Source organism: Pleurodeles waltl, chromosome 2_2 (assembly GCF_031143425.1).
Source record: "Pleurodeles waltl isolate 20211129_DDA chromosome 2_2, aPleWal1.hap1.20221129, whole genome shotgun sequence".
Classification (NCBI taxonomy): Eukaryota; Metazoa; Chordata; class Amphibia; order Caudata; family Salamandridae; genus Pleurodeles; species Pleurodeles waltl.
Window position 1 is genome coordinate 976,442,770 of NC_090439.1, and position 21,067 is coordinate 976,463,836.

General features: G+C 45.4%; 1 protein-coding gene across 3 annotated transcripts in view; it reads left to right on the forward strand.

Moving 5' to 3' along the window:
* COL14A1 (collagen type XIV alpha 1 chain) overlaps positions 1-21,067 on the forward strand; it is a 443,381-nt gene that overhangs the window by 406,536 nt on the left and 15,778 nt on the right. For all 3 annotated transcript variants that reach the window (XM_069220679.1, XM_069220680.1, XM_069220681.1), the window contains 3 exons: positions 542-595; positions 15,177-15,248; positions 17,812-17,847. In XM_069220679.1, the coding sequence (XP_069076780.1) occupies positions 542-595; positions 15,177-15,248; positions 17,812-17,847 (162 nt within the window). The remainder of the gene's footprint in view (positions 1-541; positions 596-15,176; positions 15,249-17,811; positions 17,848-21,067) is intronic.

The window sequence follows — 21,067 nt, forward strand, 5'->3', positions numbered from 1 at the left end:
GTGCCTGCATCTTCTATAGACAGTTCGTGTTGCTCATCTCGAAGCTCAGTGTGGTATGTTTAGAATCTAGATATATAGTTTTACATTTTGAGGGTGAGAGGGCACGGGGTCATCGATATAGTGTAACTACATCGGCAATGCAAGAGTCATTGTTCTGGGTTTAGAATCCATATGGCAAGCCATACTGTCTATTTAGTCTGTGTAGTATTTTAAAATCTTTACCTTTCATTAAAAAGGATAATAGCGTATTAATGAGTAATTTAAAAAATATTCCTTTAAACATGAGGAATCATTTGAGACTTTATTTTGTGTTTCTGAAAAGGTTTGCTAGTTTTTGTATCAATTTAGATGATGAATGGAGTAAAAGAATCACCTCTAAGAAAGCTCTTGATAGCACCTTAGGCATGAAAGAAGATTGCGTTGGTTACATGTACTTGCAAGTTTTTAATCTGGGGAAAAAAGTTTTTAGAGTTCGAGCCATATTTTTGGACTTGCTTGTGTGCGCTGGTAACTGAATTGTGTATATCCTCTCATCATACAGGGAGTGCCTGGCAAGGACGGATCCACCGGCCCACCGGGCCCTCCTGGACCAATGGTAAGAAATTGTCCATGTGGTAAAATCCATCATTCCCATTTCAGTTTTGCACGTTTTCCGAAACCCACTAAAACACACAGACATGTGCAGGCATCTGCTGGGGTCAGGGCAGGGTTTCTTGACACAAAACGCCAAGTAGATTTTCTTAGTTTTGGCACCCCAAAGCCTAGAGTGGGTGGTTCACGAATTTGCAAAAAAATACTGTTGCTTGACCATGAAAAAATAGTTCATCTAAGCTTCCTGTTAGAATATTGGAAATGATCCAGCTAGTCCTCAAGAATGGTAGTAGTGTGTAAGACTGATGGCGGTGCGGAGCACTGATAATAGAGCAGAACACTGATAAAAGTGCAGATCACTGATCCTAGTGCATAACCCAGCATCCCTCATTCCGAGTGGCCCTTTAAACTCCAGACTATACTGTGACCACTGAGTCCACACATACTGCAATTACGAGTTTAGCAGCTATCACCGCACCACCGAAATGTCCCCTAGGTAAATGTCAGCAGGTCAAACCTGCTGTGATTTACTCACTGAAAAAGGGCCCAGTAGGTGCAGGAACATGCAGGTTTCTGTAAGGATAGTAGTGCAAACCAATGATAGTAGTGCACAACGTGGATAGTAGTTCTGGACATCGATAGTGCAGATAGTGCTGTTGTTTTCACTGCAGCCTATTTCCTGCTCTGATCATACACAATAATGTTTTCTGTAGTGCTTCGGAATTCTACATCCAAAGTCAATTCACTATTGAACTGTCATTAGTGCAGCGGTTTGCAGAATAGGTCAGTACTCCAAGCTTTCTTCTATTCACCCGTAGGAACTACACTGAACAGTACCTATTTAGCGAGGATTCCAGGATCCATCTTCAGTGTTTGCACCTTTGTACTTAGTTCTCCCTAGATATGTGACTAGTTTCCTACTGACCGCCACAATTCCACAAGTGTAAGTAATCCCTTGTGCCGTGCACACTTCAGCCTATGTTGTAACAGGCCCGGTCCCATCGCAAATTGATGCAAAGTGGCACATGGTATTTACTTTCCTGGAAAGGTGCAGTTTTCTCATTGCATATTAACTTTGCACTGCTGTGTATTGCTTTGCGTCAAGGTGGCATTACTGGGGTGTTAGCCAGATTAGCACATTCATGCACAGTTTTGACACAAACCATGATTTACTAATCTAGCCAGACTGGGCTTTGCATCAAAAAAGGACACCTCCTTGAAGTGTGCACTAATAAGGTGAAATGTTTTAATTTCTAAAAAAAAAAAAATACATGTATTGCTCATGTGCACAGCACATATTCAGTGCATGGATTCATTGCTATGTTTCTCCAGATATAGAAATTGTACTAGAAGGGTATGCTTCCAGTAAAGACTGTGCTCGACAGCATCTCTATGAGGCTGCGCATGGTGAAGGACAGCCTGTTAAAGCGCAGGTGATGACATCAGCAGCAGGCCGATCTTAGCAGATATAGCTCTGCATTGTGTATGCACCCTTCCTCAACGCAGAACAGCACCATTTTTGTGTATACAATGTTTTCATTTGTTTTTCTTTTTAAAGTAGCTATATTGAATTGTTTTTAACTGCAACATTCTATAGTCATACAATGGATGTAAAATTCTACACATCAATCAAGCAGGGGATTTGTAAAGCACACTACTCACCCGGTAGGGTCTCAAGGTGCTGAGGAAGGGAGGGGGAGAACTGGGGGGTGGGGGGGTGAGGTGCTGCTACTTCCCGAACAGCCAGGTCTTGAGAAGTTTCCTCAAGGTAAGGAGGTCTTTGGACTGGCACAGATGGGTGGGAAGAGTGTTCCACGTTTTGGCGGCGAGGTGTGAAAAGGATCTACCGCCGGTTGTAGTTCTGCGAATGCGTGGGATGGTTGCGAGGGCAAGGTCAGCGGAGCGGAGATGCCGGGTCGGGGTGTAGAAGGAGAGTCATTTGTTGAGGTATTCTGGTCTGGTGTTGTGCAGTGCTTTGTGAGCGTGGGTGAGGAGTTTGAAGGTGATTTTCTTGTTAAATGGGAGCCAGTGCAGGTCTGTTAGGTGGTCTGTGATGTGGCAGTGGTGGGGAATGTCCGGGATGAGGCGTGCAGAGGCGTTCTGGATGTGAAGCAGCCTCTTCTGGAGTTTGGCTGTGGTTCCTGTGTAGAGGGCATTGCTGTAGTCCTATTTGCTGCCTACGAGGGCTTGGGTGACTGTTCTTCTGGCTTCGGTGGGTATTCATTTGTCGATCTTTCGGAGCTTGCGGACGGTGTTGAAGCAGGAGGAGGAGACAGAGTTGACTTGCTGGGTCATGGATAGTGAGGGGTCCAAGATGAATCCTAGGTTGCGTGTGTGGTCGGTGGGAGTCGGAGCGGTTCCGAGAGTGGCACATGGCTCGGTCAGTCTTGAACCATTGAGGCAGAGGATGTGTAGTGCAAAAATGCGTGCAGAAAACACACGTAGTCATCATGGAATGCCTGCCTCAGCATAGGACCTTCCTTTCATTTTTCACAAAGCACCAAGTCGAGTTTGAGAGGGCGGGCTTGTGTTTGATGTGTCCTGCTAAAAGGATCTCAGCTTGGCATACAAAGTGCCCCACCCAAATAAGTGGTAAATGACAGAAAGACTACTACTCACTTATGGGACAACGTCAAGATGTGTTATGTTATGACACGTCACAGTGTGTTATGGGTTCTGGAAGTACTTCTTCTCAGATGGTACCCAGTCATGTTATGTAATAGGGTGATTATATAGTGCTGAAAGCCGCAGAAAGGGCCAAAGATGTGTGTGTGTGTGTGTGTGTATGTTTGGTTGTGTAGTTACATGAAAATTGGTTTCAAGCTCCTGATTGCCACTTGGACTAAGGATAGCTTGGAATTGGAGATGATTACTTTAGAACTGACAGAGCAACACTGTGATTGGGTATTGGGCTTCTGTGAGCAACGAAGCATCATTGCTGTCTTGAACAGACCAGTTAACTGTTTTCAAAGCGTTTGCCCTGCCCAGCGCCCACTGCACTGACAAGGGCCGCTGTTCTAAGATCTCGAAACTGCCTAAAGCCGGTGTTCTGCTGTGTGTGTCAGGTGCGAAGGGCAGAAACCGTCCCCGCTGCTCCCCCCCCTTTACCACTCCCCATTGACGAAGTAGAAGCTCCTGGGTGGCGGGGGTCTAAAACTGGGCCTTCCAACAAACTCGTTAGTTGTGTGAGGCTTCAAGCACTCGGGTCAACCTCAGGTGAGTGAGCGCGTGGGAGATTTATAGGTGCGCCTCGCTTGCTTCAGTGCCTCTAGGCGCCTGTCAGCGGAGTGACAGACTGCATGCAGTGCAACAAGTTAAGGAGGAGAGGGCTAGTAGTGTTGGGTTAAAAAGGGGGGCTTGAGAGGGAATATCCCAACAGTCTTTAGAGAACGCTCAGTCTCAAAATGAAGGTGATGGAGGATGAGACAGCCTTGTTGTCTGGGATTGCTGCAGTGCCTGTGACTTTATTATTTTGAGGTGTTACCTACCAGGGTCTTGGGTCACTTGATGTTTTCAACATTTATTGAACATGAAAGAAGTATTATTGTAATGACATACGACTTGCAGTAAAAACAATATATCTAGAAATATACCTTACAATGAATGTGCACCAGCAAGTGCCACGGGTGCTAGTTCCTGGAGTCTTCTAGAGAGGCACTATAGAAAAGGCCTCTCTGACAAGTTTATTAATTTTTAATGTATTTATTTTGCAGTATTTGTAAAGAGCGAAAACACATCCCCAGGAAGATATCAAAGTACTGGGGGAGGGGGCAATTCGTGAGATCAGGTCAGTTATAGTGAGAAGAGCCATGTTTTACGCTTTTTTTCTGAACCTAAAATAGTCGCTAGTGAGGATAGTTGGGTAAGAGAGGCCCCAATCTGAGGTCTCTAAGAAGGAAAGGGAAGGCTTCATTGTGCTCAAGAGGAGGGTCGTAAGCTCATAATTGTTAAGGCCCGAGTGGGCCGTGGTGAGACCTAACTAACAGTTCCATTGCAGGAAGAAATCACCTTGCTTCCTCATTGTTGTGCTTCCCATGCTTCAGTCTCTTTAGGAGGTTGTAGTTCATGTAAGCATGCACCTGTGATGCCAGACTCGGAGTCTCAGGCAAATCCCAAGGAAGAAAAGATGGCTGGCTATACTCCATCAAATTAGCTGTCTCTTTTGTGAAAGCGCGTGCACCGCGTTAGAAGAAGCAGCCTTCCCTTTCTTTTAGGTCTTGCATACACAGAATATGCGATGTGCGGCAAGATGTATGTGTTGTTTAATATTTATTGGGCCTACAGCCCACCCACAGCATACAATTAGTTGTTTTTGATGTCACTCTCATTTGCAGTCTTTCGATTTCTCAGCTCCTGTCATCTTCCTTTCTTTTTTTGTGTTCCTCCCTGGAACATGGACCAGGTACATGCATTTCTCCTCGTCTTTATTCCACCTAGTCTTTTTGCAAGGCACTTTTTTTAAATAAGTGTTTTGTTATTATTCCTGGATGTGCAATGTGCTTTCCTACTTTTAACTCATGTATACAGCTTTCTATTTATGTTTCTTTAAACCCATCTGCTGGCTCTATCAACGCCCTAGTAACAATTCTACTTCTCCACGCCACTCACTCTATGCCACTCTGTGTCACTATACACCATTCCACCGGGCCATGCCACTCTACTCTTTGCCACTGTACTCAACTCTATGCCACTCTACTCTAGGCCACTCCACATCACTGTACTCTATGCCACCGTACTCACTGCCACTCTTCTCTGTCACTCTACTCTACACCCCTCTGTGCAGGCTACACAACAACACTCCACAACACTCTATGCTACTCCAGTCTACTCTGCTTATCGCCATTTAACTCTACACTATTCCACGCTACCGCACTCCACACCGCTCTCTTCTGTGCCACTCTACTGCACTCTGCTCTGTGCTACTCTACTCTACTGTATGGCCCTCCATCCCAGTGCTACCTTTCTCTATTCCTCTTTACTATATGCCCCTCTACTCTACGCCACTTTACCTAATGCCACTCCACTCTATGCCAGTTGATGCCACTCCTCTGTACGCCACTCCACTCTACTCTGTGCCACTCCACTCACTGTATGCCACTCCATCCCACTGCTATCCTACTTGACGCCACTCTAGTCTACTTCACTCTGTGCCACTATACTCTACACCATGCCACTCTACTCTTTGCCACTGCCCTTAAAGCCACTCCACATCATTCCACTCTTTTACTCTTATCCACTCCACTATATTCCATATTCTACTCCACCCAACTCCACGCCACTCTATGCCATTCTGTCCTATGCCACTCCATGCCACTCTGGTCTACGCCAGTCTGCATCACTCTATGCAACACCACTCAATTCCATTCCACTCTACACCACTCTGCACAGCTCTACACCACGCCACTAACTTTTTAACCTTGCTGAACAGCAGCCTCGCTGCTGTAAAACATGGTTAAAAGACATTGGCAAAGCCAATAGCTCTCAATTTGGCGAGATTTGTTGGCTTTGCCAGTGCTTGTTATTTACATTGAATTCTTTCTTGGCATTGTGATGGGCATAGATTCCTGTTATGCATTTTTAAACAAAATTTCCTAGCACATGTTTTAATTGTTTACAGCTCCTCACAGGAACTCAGCAATCACAGACATTTTTAAAGGCAAGAGCCACCAGTTCAGTCGTGGCTTGTGGGTATTCCTAGGGGTGAGGCGGGGGGGGGTCTAACGGGGGAGGAACTTATAATAACATTTTAAAAAACTTACCTCTGTTCCCGTGCCTCTCCTCGCCTTCGTCCGGATGCTGCACGCACAGGCTCCCAGTCTGCCCTGCGGCCAATCCTGACGCTGCTCAAAGCATCTGCATCAGGATTGGTTGGGAACGCCCAACCAGGGCGCTCCCAGGCAGACTGGGAGCCTGTGCGCATGTGAGAGAGCCTATTGTGCATGTATGTTTGGCAGCCCGAGACTGCCGGCCAGACATACTTGCGCAGCACTCCCCCTTAGTGCACGTCACCCTGTGGCCCCGCCCCTTTCAAAGAAAAGGATAATAAAAATGTCTTTGAAAGGTTTTGCAACTGGTGGGGGGGGGGAGGGCAGAGATGCTCCTCCGCCCTTATGGAGAAGCCGCCCGTGCACCACTTGGTATGCAGTTTTGGTAATTTCAGAAGTCAGGAACCAGCGTAGTTATGCAAGGGAGAAAACCCTCCGGTCGAGATTACCAGACCACGGAAACCCTAATGAATTCTAAGGTTTTTGAACTATAAAAGCATTCTTCTCCTGCTTATTGTGCCCTGGGACCAGGGTCGGACTGGACAGAAAGCTGACAGGCACCAAACAAGGTATGGGAGACTGCTTGAATTGGTGCTAGTTGCAGGTGATGTTTGCTGTAATAGGTAAACAAAAGGTAAACAAAAAAACTGGCACACCAACCAGAAAACAACTTACACACGGATCTGTCCGATTAGCCCTTCTGGGACAGCCGTCCAACCCTGTCTGGGACTCCCACGAGCTGGTACACAGTGTGGTGTGACACCAGGCCACAAATCATAATGCGAACCTGGATGCTGTGGGATGTCAAAATACTATAAAGAAACTACGGAATTGCTAAAGTAGCGCTATTCTGTAGTGCCTACCATCGAAGCTCAGTTGCGTTTGGATAGGCAGGACAGTGGGGCAGACTAGGTGCCCCTGACAGTCCTTTATCTGCTGTCAGTGTCTGTGCATCCACATGTCCAGAGCAGGGAACCGGATTCCTGAGGTATGAGGCCTTCTGCCGGGGGATTCCTGTAATTCCTTCTACCTCTCACAGCCTCTCCCTTACCAGATGCTTCACTCCTGCGTCTCAACAACTCCCTTCTTCATCCTAGTGACAGTTCGGTGCTTTTCAGAGATGGGAAAAATGAACAAGTCCCAAGTGCATTTCTGGTCCGCACAAGGGCATCCACTTTGAAATGGTCAGAGTGAACGGTTTTGACAGTAGAAATAATGTGAAATCATTATCAGGGTTTTTCAAACATTGGAAATAGACTTCTTTTGAGAAGTCTTTAACGTACCACTCACTTGGGGCTGCACTGTATGACGGTGATTCTTAGCGCATTGTTTTGCATCAGCTAAGGTGCACACTTCTGAACAGGACAATGACATCACAGGCTGTGGCATTAATTTCTGTGGCACTAACAGTGTTTACTATATAGCACTGTGAGCCCCGGCGCCGAGGCTGATTCATGTGCCACATGGGAAACTGCGGCACATTATTGAAATATTGGATGGTGTTGAAACACAAATGTACTTCGGGGTTTGAGGTAAAAAGGCACTTTGGCTTCAGAGGTATTGAAAAACAAAAGAACATTCAGCTTTGCAGTGATGAAAACCGATTATGCTTCAGCTTTTCTCATAGCTTTTGTGCCCCTTGGCACCGGCGCATGACAGTTTGCCAGAAATAGACTGGGCACGTCTCGGGTTGTTGTGAACACACAGCATCATCGCAGGTGCTGCAGCGCCTCCTCCTTGTCGAGTCTAGTATTGCATCCTGTGCAGGATTGGGGCATGTCACCACCACTCCGGGCTGACAAGGGTTACCTCGACCCTAGTTTCAAGACGCTTAACCTCAGGCTTGAATACATGCACCATAAAGGGAGTAGTCCCGTGCAAATAACAATGAAAAGCTTCCAAACATTAATCCGGAACATGCACAAAGGCAGCAGGAGAGGCTTCTCACTCTCCAGGTTTGGAAATACCTCATCAGGCATCAGTCCTTCTTGGGCAGCTATTTGCGTATAAGCCCACCAGTTGTGTTTAAAATGCAAGGGTTAGATCTGTCCCTAGCACTAAATATGAGGGCCCAATCACAGTATTTGTCACGGCCCAAAAATGGTAAATACTATCTATTAAATCTGTGTTCTGGGCTCAGCGCTTTGAAGCCATAGCTTTTCGATTTGAAGAGCTGTTCTGCTGGCCTCCCCAACAACCTCTCCAAGCTGAGTTGCCAACTACCTTCTCGGTCCGACGAGGCCTCGCACCACAGCGAGTCTGTACTCCTTGAAGCTGCTGGTGTGTTAGTCTCTCATCAAAGCAATCCGGGATTTCCAGCATTAGACGTGAGATTAACCTATTCCTAGGGATTCATCAACAGATCTGCAGATTAGTCCTCGAAAAAGCCAGATAGCGCTTCAGGTCAGGAACGAGATAAGCACCTCAAAGTGCCTCCAAAGTTGAGTGGCCCAACTTCAAGTTGCTAGACAATTCTAGGATCAATATATTTATATTATAGAAAACCCAATCAATAATGGATTGTTAATTTCTGATAGAGACCTCTATCCACAGGTTCCTTACTTTAGAATTATCCCCAGGAATCAGACTAGATCTGGAAATTTTTCATGAGCAGTACCCCTGCGCACTGGTAGGAGGCGTCGATCGGCTCCACATGGTGTTCATTCTGGAAGTGATGTGTGCTGTGCCTCTATAAGTGCCACCCCAGCGCAATGATGCCAGTTCTTTTCTTTCTGCGCCAGTCAGCACAGAACTACTCCATTATAATTTTTTGACTAACCATTTTTTGACTTTTGTCGAGGTCTTTTTTGTGAAAATCTTCTCCTGGTGTGGTAGGGATGTCATCTCGTCGTTCTCAATCCTGGTCAAGAGGAAAGCCCTGGAAGTGGTCATTAAGTTCCAGATCCTAGTCGCACTCAAAGTCGTTGGTTCATTCAGGTATGTCACACCACAAGAAGAAGACTAAGGAGTCGAAGAGGCTGCGCCGGCATTCAAAGACTAGCTCTGCGGCTTAGCCAGCACCTGGGCTTTCTCTGCACCTTCCGAGTTTTCAGGAACCAGAGTGGCCCTCATTCAATTTCAGGAGTTCTATAAGGCCGTATGCCTTATATTTGAGAGGCCTGCTACTGCTGGCACATCTTTGGGTGCCACGGAAGGGGCCCCTAATCGATCCACAACAGCGGCTCTGGTCCCCGTGCCAGTTGGGCCCCTTGGATCCTCGCCTGGATCCGGACCAGCGCCGGTCGTACTATATCGACCATCCTGGCGCTGGTCCCGTTGCTGATGCTCCCAGCGCCCACCAGTGGAGCCTTCCCATTCTGATCCCTTACTCAGCCAGAGGGGTGTTGCCCGATGCCGATTCCTGCGCCATCTGGAGCCATGCCTTCCAGGCCGGAGCCTGAGCCCTATTCTTATGGGCAGTGGCAGCCAGTGACACCCAAAACAGGCGGGATATGGGAGCATATGTAACCCACTGAGGGGCACAACAACCAGCATTCCCCCTAGTCTCAAAACCAAAGCTCTCAGTCATGGTCCATTTTAAGCAGTGTTTATAATGGGCCATGATTGAGTGCTCTGGAGTTGAGACTGAAGGCACTGCAAGTTTTTATAGGTTAGGGCTCGGGGAGGATTGAGAGAGGTCACTGGACCCTGAAGAATACAAACCTTTTAACCCAGACAAGGACTGGTGTGAGGATTTGGCAGAAGACAGCAGATAGGACACATCTCCAGATACTGGAATGCTTTCTCCCCCTAACGTGGCTACGAAGGAGGGAGCATCTTTAGCAATGGTGGTGAGAAAGGCAGCAAAGATCCTGAACCCTAGCTTGCCTTCTGTGGCAGTCAAGACGAACACCTTGACAGAACTGCTTGAGCTGGGATTGACCCCCTCAGAGCCGCGTCTCCCTTTTAATGAAGCCTGTACAGTCATTGTGCTTTGGACCTGGTCCAAGCCTAGCACAGGGGCTCTTGTGAAAAGGATGTTTGGATGCTGCCACCCCCCCTCCACCCCAGAGACCCCAACTTCCTCACACAACACCCTACACTGGAGAGCTAGAAGGTCCAAGCCTTTACCTCCCATGTAAACCTGTCACAATCCCTTCCTCACCACCGGTCCGGGAATCCAAGAGGTTGGACACCTTAGGGAATAAAATGTATTCTTCCACCAGCCTGGCACTGTGGTCTGTAAACATAACATGCCTTTTGGGCCAGTAGTCCAACGCTCTGTGGGATATGGTTGTGCAGGTGCTGCAAACGATTCTGGAGGAGGCCTGGGCTGTACTTTCCCAGGCTTTTGCTGATGGGAGAGATGCAGCTAAGGTTATTATCAGATGTGGATCAAATACCATGACTCACTGGGCAGAGTGGTTTCATCGACAGTGCCATTAAGGCACCACACCTGGTTGATGAGAACTGGGTTATCTGGGGATATGGACCTGCCCTTTGATGGCCCTTTGATGGCCCTTTGATGGCTTCTGTCGCTTTGGAGAAAAGGCAGATTCAGCTTTAGTGCTTTAAGGGTAGCAGGGCTGCAGACAGGTCTTTGGTCCTTTCTGTGGCTCCTCGTCACCCCAATCCACCTTTCGCTCCTTTTGTGGCCGCAGAAGGGGCTTCCAGCCGCGTCTTTACCTTCCCAGCCACAGCCTCTGCATGGCGGAAGATGCAGTACCCACAGTCCAACCCCTAGCAGCCGCAGCCTCCATCCCCTTATAGCCTGCCCTCTTACCATCATGTACACCCAGTGGAAGACAGGATGCGTCATCATCTGCTCCACTGGCAGTCGTTCACAGCAGATGATTGGTTCTCCAAATTGTCTGAAGGAAATACTCCCTCCCCTTCATGTCTGTCCCTCCCCCGCCCCCAATGCCGCCCACATATGACAGGGGACCATATGTCCCTTCTTCGACAGGAAGTCACAGCTTTCCTGGCCAAGGGAGCAATTGGGAGGGGCCAATGCCAGAAGTTGGTCATGTTTGCTATTCCCGCTACTTTCTGGTGCCCAAGAAAAACACAGCCTTTGTCCTATCCCAGATCTGCGCCCTCTCAATTTCTCTCTCTCGAAAGAGAAGTTAAAATGCTCACGCTCGCTCAAGTCCTCTCTGCCCTGTACCCGGGAGACTGGATGGTAGCGCTGGACTTGTAGGAAGCATATTTCGACATTCCTGCCCTGCCTGCTCTTAGGCATTGCCTGCAGTTCACAGTGGGCCATGAGCACTTTCAGTTTGCTGTGCTCCCTTTTGGCCTTACCAGCGCCCCTTGTGTGTTCACCAAGGTGATTGCAGCTCATCTGCGGAGATCAGGGGTGCCAGTCTTCCCCTTTCTCGATGACTGGCTGTTGAAAGCGGGCTCGCCCCAGGCGGTCGTCTCCCACCTCCAGACTATGGTGGACCTCCACCACTTGCTCTGGTTCACAATCAACATGCCAAAGTCACATCTGACTCCCTCTCAGACACTTCCTTTCATCAGAGCTGTTCTGAACATGGTGCAGTTGTAGGCTTATCCTCCTGAACAGCGAGTCCATGATATTCAGGCTGTGATACCAATGTTTCAGTCTCTATCCTGGAGAACGGAGCAACTGACCCTGAGGCTGCTGGGTCTCATGGCCTCCTACATCCTGCTTGTGACACATGCCCATTGGCATAAGGGGGAATCTGCAGTGGGACCTGAAGTTCCAGTGGGCACCGCATCATGGGAATCTCTCTGACATGGTCCAGATCTCAGTGGGAACTGCAAAAGACCTGCAGTGGTGGCTAATGAACCGGGATTGGGTCAGCAGCAGACCCCTCTCCCTTCCCCAACGAGCTCTGACTGTAGTGACAGATGCATCACTCCTGGAATGGGGTAGCCATGTGGGAGAGGTGGAGATCAGAGGCTTCTGGTCTCTGGCGGAATCTGGACTCCACATCAACACTCTGGGGCTCCGGGCGATCCAGCTTGCATTAAAAGCATTTCTACCCTCTGTCAAGGGAAGACTAGAACAGGTGTTCATGGACAACACCACCGCCATGTGGTACTGCAACAAACAGGGTGGGTGGGGTTGTGGACCCTTTGTCAAGACACCCTGTTTCTCTGGACATGGCTGGAATGTCAGAGCATATCCGTGGTGGTTCAACACCTGGCTGGTTCCCTGAATATCCGGATGTAGAAAGTCAGCCGAAGTTGCCTATTGGATCACAAATGGCGTCTCCATCCGGAGGCGGTGCAGGGTCTCTCTTAGTATTGGGGAGAGCCTTGGTTAGATATTGTTACTGCCGTCAAGGATGTGCAATGTCAGCAGTTTTGTCTGCCGGAGTTTACAAGATGGCTCTCTTTCAGAGACGCTTTTTGTCTCAAGTGGAGCTCAGGCCTCCTGTATGCCTTTCTGCCCATACCACTCCTGCCTAGAGTTCTCAAGGCGATCAGGAACAACCAGGCCCAATTCATCCTTGTGGCCCCCGAATGGGCTCAGAGAGTTTGGTGTCCCCAGTTGTTGAGCATGGCCATCAGTCCTCCGATCAGGCTGCCCCTTCAGGAGAATCTTCTGTCACAGCAGCAGGGGTGGGATCTCCACCCGAACCTGTCAACACTCCGCCTTCTTGTATGGAGATTGAATGTGACATTTGTCAGCTTTCGACCTTCTGCCCGAAGTCTGCAATGTTATTCTGACAGCCAGGCATCCCTCCACCAAAACAGTATGCGTCTGTTGTTGAGGAAAGTTTGTGGCATGGTGTTCAGAAAATTTGAATTCCCTTTCTTCACTCCTTTCCCAGGCCTTCTTGGTGGCTGCCTGGAGGGTCAGTGAGCTTCAGGCTTTGTCATTCAAGCCTACACACTTGAACATTTATCCTGACAAGCTGGTTCTGTGAACTAGAGCTTCCATTCTTTCGAAAGTCATAATTCCTTTTCATGTAGGCAGAGTCCGTCACACTGCCTACTTTTTATGCTTCACTGCATCTTATCTGGTAGGGACTCTGTCTAGCTGCAGATTTCTTACCACCCATCCTCCCTGCTCTTCTAACCGATTTCTAGGGACAGGGATGTTCCCTTTTCAGAGTCATAGTTTTCCACATCAGTGGTCAGTGTTCTTCGTGGCTCCACGATCCTGGAGTAGAAAGCTGTGAAAAGCACGTGGGTGGAAAGCTGCAAGAAGCACATACTGTTTTGTGTAGTTGGGTTTCACCGCATGTTTCTTTTTGATTTCTAGCAGTTCTCATGCTGTAACCGGGCACCTTTGATGCTGGTTATTATTGATACCAGGAGTCCTGGTGCTTTTGTGAACATATGTTGTTCTTTCATGGTAAATATATGAGGACCATTTATTCTCCTATTCGTACCTTACCACCTATAGAGTGTTTGCTCCATGTTATTTGACATGTTTTGGATTTATTATTTACCTTCATCACAGGCAAGCAATGGTTTGTCCTGCTGATGATCCTTTTATGTACATAGGATCGAAACGTCGTCGACTATAGGCACTCTGACACTGGACTTTGATCGTAATTTGAGTAAGGGTGTGGCAGTGTTTGTTAAGCTGTGACTTGGAATTGTTTATTTTATGTTTCTGTCTGTGCTTTTTTTGCTACACGTTTTGTTTGCCCTACAGGGGGTTTCCCCATAACATTTATTCTGAATTTGATATTGTATAATAAATAGGATTTTAACCGTGAATTCAGGATCACCTTGGCATTACTTTTTTGTCACAGTGTATTTTCTATTTCATTGCCAGTTAGGGACCTCTGTTCCCTTTAATTTTGTAGCTTCTGTTACTAGCACTACATCAAATGAGTTTTGCATACAAAAGAGTAGATATTAGTGTTTACCTCGTAACTGTTAACCTACTATAAAGCTATGTGTACATGGTGTTTGTTTTATGTCTGTTGCGTGTCTTTCTAGTTGGGTGAGGCAAGAGAAAGGGGAAAGAACCAGCACTATAAATAAGTAGGAAGAACACAAGTATAGTACAACGTTTTTGGAGAATTAATGTTTAGTTATGAAATGTATGCATCATATTTTCAGATATATTATTGTGTATATATACACTTCATTTTAAATAAATAATTTATAAAAAAAGAAAATGTATAATTATAGTATGTATGTGGTATTCGCTTAGCTCACATTCAGTTAAAAGGTTGCAGAACGCTGTACGTTGTTAAAGGTAAAGGTGCAGGCAAAAGGTGACTGGAGAGGGAGCTAGGCTTTGGGGGCAGAAGTTGACTGTGGCTGCTTTGTGATGTGGGGCTACTTCAGGCCTTTGGTAAAACGGAACATGTTTGAAGTGTTCCTAGTGGATATAGTGATGTTGTTCCCGATCTTAGGTGTATAGATAGAGAGGACTTGTGTCCTTGTATTTTATTTTTTAAACCATTTTCCCTTCATCCTGATGGTGCCCTAGCTATTGATGTGCCGGTACGCATACATAATTAAATATTGCATAATTAAGTATTCACAATGAAAAATAGAACTAAGGCAAACATATATTGAAACTCTCAAGTAAAACAAATAGGGAACTATTAGCCAGTTATCAACAAGGCTTCCGTAAATCTGACTGTGACCATTGCCACTTTCCACCTGGCAGTAGTTGACATTTGAATTCTTGTAACTTGGTGCAAGGTTTCCATTTGTCCCACTGACGCTTTTTTACCTTTGTCCATAGAAACAATTATTTAAGTCAAACATCCTGGCAGGGATGAAACCAGCGTCTGTAGTCCACATTTTCCTGCCAAATGCTGCTGATTTTGGGCGCCTGCCAACTGCCTCACAGATATGCAAAATGCACTGTTTGCAATTTAGTGATCACGAAACAGTCCTTTTTAATAAGACCATTCTCCCCTTTGTCCCAAACAGGGTGGCCCTGGAGCCCCGGGGGCCCCAGGAGTCCCAGGAACAATTGGACCACAAGGTGACATTGGGCCAACGGTAAGTAAACAAATACACATTCATAGCACCGCCTGATTATAGTTTATATTTTGTTAGACATTTTTTCCTCCTTCCGGGAAAACACATTTTACATGCTTGGAACAATTTTTTGCAAAGTTCTCAGGACCACGTGCCTCTTGCGAAGTCCCTAATGACTGCTATTCATGAGTAGTCACTACATAGTTATGTAGCGCGTCCACATGGTTGTGTAAGGTGAACAAACTCTCCACTGCGTTTAAACTCTTTTTTAATCTGTTGGCTGCTATTGATTGCCTGTGTCATGAGATGGACATGTGGCAAACTCATATTGTAATTTTGAAGATGTACATTGACCTTTTCTCAGTGCTTAATTTGTAAATAAAAAAGTGCTGGTGCCCAAAGCCCTCCTCAAACACTCAGCTGCTGCAATTAAATGTGGGAACACGGAATACTCAGGCAGCGTAATCCTGAAGCCATCTCGGGCCTCTTCAATCCATTTAAAGCCACACCCTGCCCCTTCAGCTCACTCTTGCAGCTTTCTACTCTCTCTCTTTGTGATGCTTTTTCGTTTTTCCCTTCATCCGTCTTTCCCATATGTTTCTTTTGCTCACAGCAAATGCTTGAGGCAGAAGAATAAGCCTCAGCCCTCAAAAATAAGTGCCAGTGCTCATCACCGGATACAACAAGCACAAATTAAGCACTGCCTTTACTACAATCAAGCAATATTCTGCATGTTGCCCTCCAAATTCTCCTTGCATGCCCAGCCGACAATGTCCACAGCATCTCATTCCGTTAATGTGTGTATTCATCATAGGGATAAAACAACTCACCCTATAGGGGATTCCGTAATATTGTAACCTTTTGACCTGCCTCTGATGGCTATACCGGTTGTTAAAGGCACTGAACCCATATGGCTCCGGCCTATAACAGTTTACAGGACCTTTAACCACTGGTAATGCCCTAGGGAGAAGGGCTATAAGGCTTTTAGAAAATTACACCCACTAAGGGTAGAATGTTCAAAACTAAAAAGGGAGAAACAGAAACAAACATTGGAATGTTGGTGCTGTAGGCCATCCTTAGCCTGAGCCACTTCATTGTCAAAAATGGAGTTCTGTAGACTCCAATGTCCCACTACAGGTCATACTGTAGAAGAACAGTACCAGCATTAAATAACAGAAATACCTGAGGTGGGATACAGCTCTGTAGGGAGTTCAGAGATCACAAGCCAGACCTCCGTGAACGACGCATTCCACAAGTGACACATCCTGAACAACGAGGTCTAAACCACTACTTGCCTGAACCACTACTGCTAAACAACTAAAAAGTCTCTGCAACGAAGTACTGAACAACTACTGTCTAAACAACAATTTTACCTGAATATTGCCTGAAAAACGAATGTTAAGGTAAGCTTTTCGTTTTTTTAGTGGTTTATTAGATGTTTAGAACATATATATATATATATATATATATGTATATATATATATATATATATATATATATATATATATATATATATATATACACACACATACACACACACATTCTAAACAACTTATATATATTTATTAAACCATTAAAAAAATGAAAAACTTACCTAATTTGTTGTTCAGGCAATCGTTATTCAGGCAAAATCGTTGTTTAGCCAGTAGTTGTTCAGTAATTCGTTGTAGAGACTTTTTAGTTGTGTAGCAGTAGTGGTTTAGGCTATCGTTGTTTAGGACCTAGTTATTCTGTCACATATTCATATCATAGTATGAGTTTCTGTTTAATATCGGGAGGTCAAACCTGCTGACTTTTCACAGGGCCAAAAGACCCAATAAATAACGAAACATGGTGTGGTAAGCTCCAAATCGTCATGTTATTCCCCAAAAACTAGTAATAGGTGATAATTATCACACCCGATAAGCATCGAACATATTGAATAACGAATATCGAGCGTGTATTGGGAGTGATAACTATTGAATGCGATAATGGCCAGCTCATAATGCGGGTCAAGACACATTATTGAGGTTAGGGCTTTTAAGTAGAGCTATGACGAATCCCTGATTGTCCTGGTGGTTAACATACATACAAAGCTGACATTTAGAGCATTACAGTGGTGCCCCCTAAGCTGCACTTAAATTACAGATACATTTCCAGGTTTATCAAAATAACAATGAACCTACCCAATTGATGGGTGATGCAGCCAAGTGAGTCTTTACTGCTCACTGGTGGGCTTTAGCTGAAGCTGGCTCCTGAGCATTACTTGGAAACAATTAATTTGCACGTGATATACAGGCTAACTATAAAAGCTAGACTGGGTAACTTCTGTATGTGGCAGCAAATGGAGTGGAGCATCATCTATTTAGATAACCATATGCCACAGAGGTTTAACTAAATACTTCAGACCATGTACCTGATTTAGAAATGTATTTATCAGAAGAGTGTTGTTCTACCTTCGCTGTACCACTTGTGAAAACCTCTTTTTGTGCAATATATTGATAAACTTGATTGAAATCAATTTACATCTCAACTTAAAAAATCACAAGCATCGTTGTATCATAACCTAGGGTGTTATTAATAATTGCTTTTCCGTTTTTCAAAGGGTTCTCAAGGTTTAAAGGGAGAAAGAGGTGAAAGAGTAAGTCGTGAATTACAGTGTTATGGTCTGTATTCTGCTGTTTCAATGTTCAGTGTTTTATGAGTAAATATTCAACACATTTTATCTGTGTCTACACTTCAGTGTTTTTACAGTCCCCTTTGAAACTAGCCCCCCACATTCGCAACTGATGTACAATATTACTTTATGCATGTCATTAATTCCAGGTGTTTTACAGGAAGAGTAAGAGGTGGATGAATAGTCTGGCTTTTGTACATTTAAAATTGAATAATCTTAATCTACCTCATCTTTGAGTTAGAGGAAGTGGACATTTGAACATTGAATGCCTTTGGCAAATTATATCATGCATCCTGTGGTGTTAAAGCCTGTTCTGATATTTAAAAAAATGCATTATTGATTTATCAAAACTAAACATCTGATCTTTGTGTGTGTGTGTGTGTATCTAACAGTACAAAGTTAGCTGTAAAACATTGGAGCACTCTACAGTGGGTAGGTGGCTATAAAAGTGGAATCCAAAAACTCACTTTCAAGTAGTTTTCTCACTATGTAGCATCACTTTTAGGGTGCATCATCTGCAGTTATGTGCAGATGAGGTAATCCAAGAATAGTGCCTTCAATTATTTTTGGAAATGAAAGAGAGATTGAGTTAATGGGCTGTGTGGTTGTATGTCATAATATCAAATCAAAAATATTGCATAGCCTAAATAGTATGGACTAAATATCTAGAACCAAATTATCATGAAGTTATGTGTCTATAGATAAGTATAAATTTACTATTCTCAACTCCACATCTATGTGCCCGAATATATTATATCATCAAGGGACAAATATGCTGAGTTAAGTACAGTAAATCTATATTTACCTACATACATTTATCATCACAATATTTTTGTTCTCAATATTTAGGCCTTGATATTTGGGCAGCACGTTATTTTCAAGATGATATTCTGGTAGAATGTCAGATCAGTGTTGAGATGAGGTTGCAGATACTGTGTTCATAGCTGAAGAAGAATTGTATTATGATCTTCTTTTAGCACAAGCTTGATGGTGCCATTTCTGCATGTGCTGCATCAACCAAAATAAATCTTGCCCTTGTCTGACAGGGTGGTAGGGTAACACCATGCTGCTTTAGCAATATGTGACTAGAAGCTGAAGCAGCTATTGGTGTGGAATCTGAGAAGATGTGCATCTATCAGACAGTTGAGGGATACATCTGTTGTGGTCCTTTGCTCAAAGCCACTCTTGTACTTCAGGTAGTCTGCTATCATTCATGATCAGGGGATTAGCATCACATAGACTTTTGAATTTCCTGCTTGGATGGTGGGGAGGCAATCCTTCCGATGAGAGTTGTGTGTTGACTATTAATGGATCACACCCATAACATATCCATATTAAGATTATACCACAGCAGAAACTCAATATGTTAGAAATGGGGTCTTTGGTTGGCAGTCCGGTTACCCCCTGTCCAAGCAAGGACCCTCACTCTAGTTAGGGTAAAAGAGAATCACCCTCAGCTAAGCCCTGCTTACCCCCATGGTAGCTTGGCACGAGCAGTAGGCTTAACTTCAGAGTGCTAGGTGTAAAGTATTTGTACCAACACACACAGTAACTTAATGAAATCGCTTCAAAATGACACAACACAGATTTAGAAAAATAGAGAATATTTATCTAAACAAAACAAGACCTAAATGACAAAAATCCACCTCAAGGTATCAATTAAAAAGCAAAAAGCGTCTTCGTGTAGTTTTCAACACACACTAACACTGTTAGCATGAAAATGTACCTTGGGTGCTTCAAAAATAACCCCGCATGGGTGAGTGTGCGTCAAAAAGGGCTTGCGATGCGTCAATTTCACTCACGAGCGAGATCTTGCGTCGGTTCTCCTTTCGTCGGGTTCTGGGCATGTTGTTTCTTCTCTCCGCAGGAGAGCGATGCGGCGTTCAGGCAGCACACTCAGGTCCAAGCAGGCCTTGCTTTATTTTTACATGCCCAGCGGTGCTTGAGTTGGAAATCCAGCCACACGATGATCTGAAAACGACGCAGTGCGGGTTGCGATCTCCCAGCCTCCGTCAGCGATGCTGCGCGTCGTTTCTCCAGCTCTGTGCATCGATTCTTCGGCCGCGTTGCAGGCGAGCATTGATTTTCAGCCGCGAACCTGGCGGCGTGTCGATTTCCCAGCCGCAGATCGGAGTTGTGTTGATCTTTTCCCCGCACGGCGCTCTGTGCGTTGATTTCTTACTCTTGGGCTGCCAGCTTCTCCTTTCAGGGTCCCAGTAACTGGATGGGCCCCACTTGGCAGAGTAGGAGTCTCTCCAGAGACTCCAGGTGCTGGCAGAGAGAAGTCTTTGCTGTCCCTGAGACTTCAAACAACTGGAGGCAAGCTCTAAATCAAGCCCTTGTAGATATTCACAAGATGGAAGGCACACAAAGTCCAGTCATTGCCCTCTTACTCTGGCAGAAGCAGCAACTGCAGAATAGCCCCACAAAGCACAGTCACAGGTAGGGCAGCTCTTCTTCCTCAGCTCTTCAGCTCTTCTCCAGGCAGAGGTTCCTCTTGGTTTCCAGAAGTGATCTTAAGTCTGTGGTTTTGGGTGCCCTTCTTATACCCGATTTCTCCTTTGAAGTAGGCCTATTTCAAAGCAAAGTCTCTCTTGAATGTGAAATCCTGCCTTGCCCAGGCCAGGCCCCAGACACTCACCAGGGGTTGGAGATGGCATTGTGTGAAGGGAAGGCACAGCCCTTTCATGTGTGAGTGACCACTCTTCCCCTCCCTCCTAGCACAGATGGCTCATCAGGATATGCAGGCTACACCCAGCTCCCTTTGTGTCACTGTCTAGTGTGAGGTGCAATCAGCCCAACTGTCAAACTGACCCAGACAGGGAATCCACAAACAGGCAGAGTCACAGAAATGGTATAAGCAAGAAAATGCTCACCTTCTAAAAGTGGCATTTTCAAACACACAATTTCAAAATCAACTTTACTAAAATATGTATTTTTAAATTGTGAGATCAGAGACCCCAAACTCCACATGTTCATCTGCTCCCAAAGGGAATCTACACTTTAATCACATTTAAAGGTAGCCCCCATGTTAACCTGTGAGAGGGACAGACCTTGCAACAGTGAAAAACGAATTTAGCAATATTTCACTGTCAGGACATATAAAACACATTACTATATGTCCTAAATTAACCATACACCGGTCCCTGCACTTGAGGCTACCTAGGGCCTACCTTAGGGATGT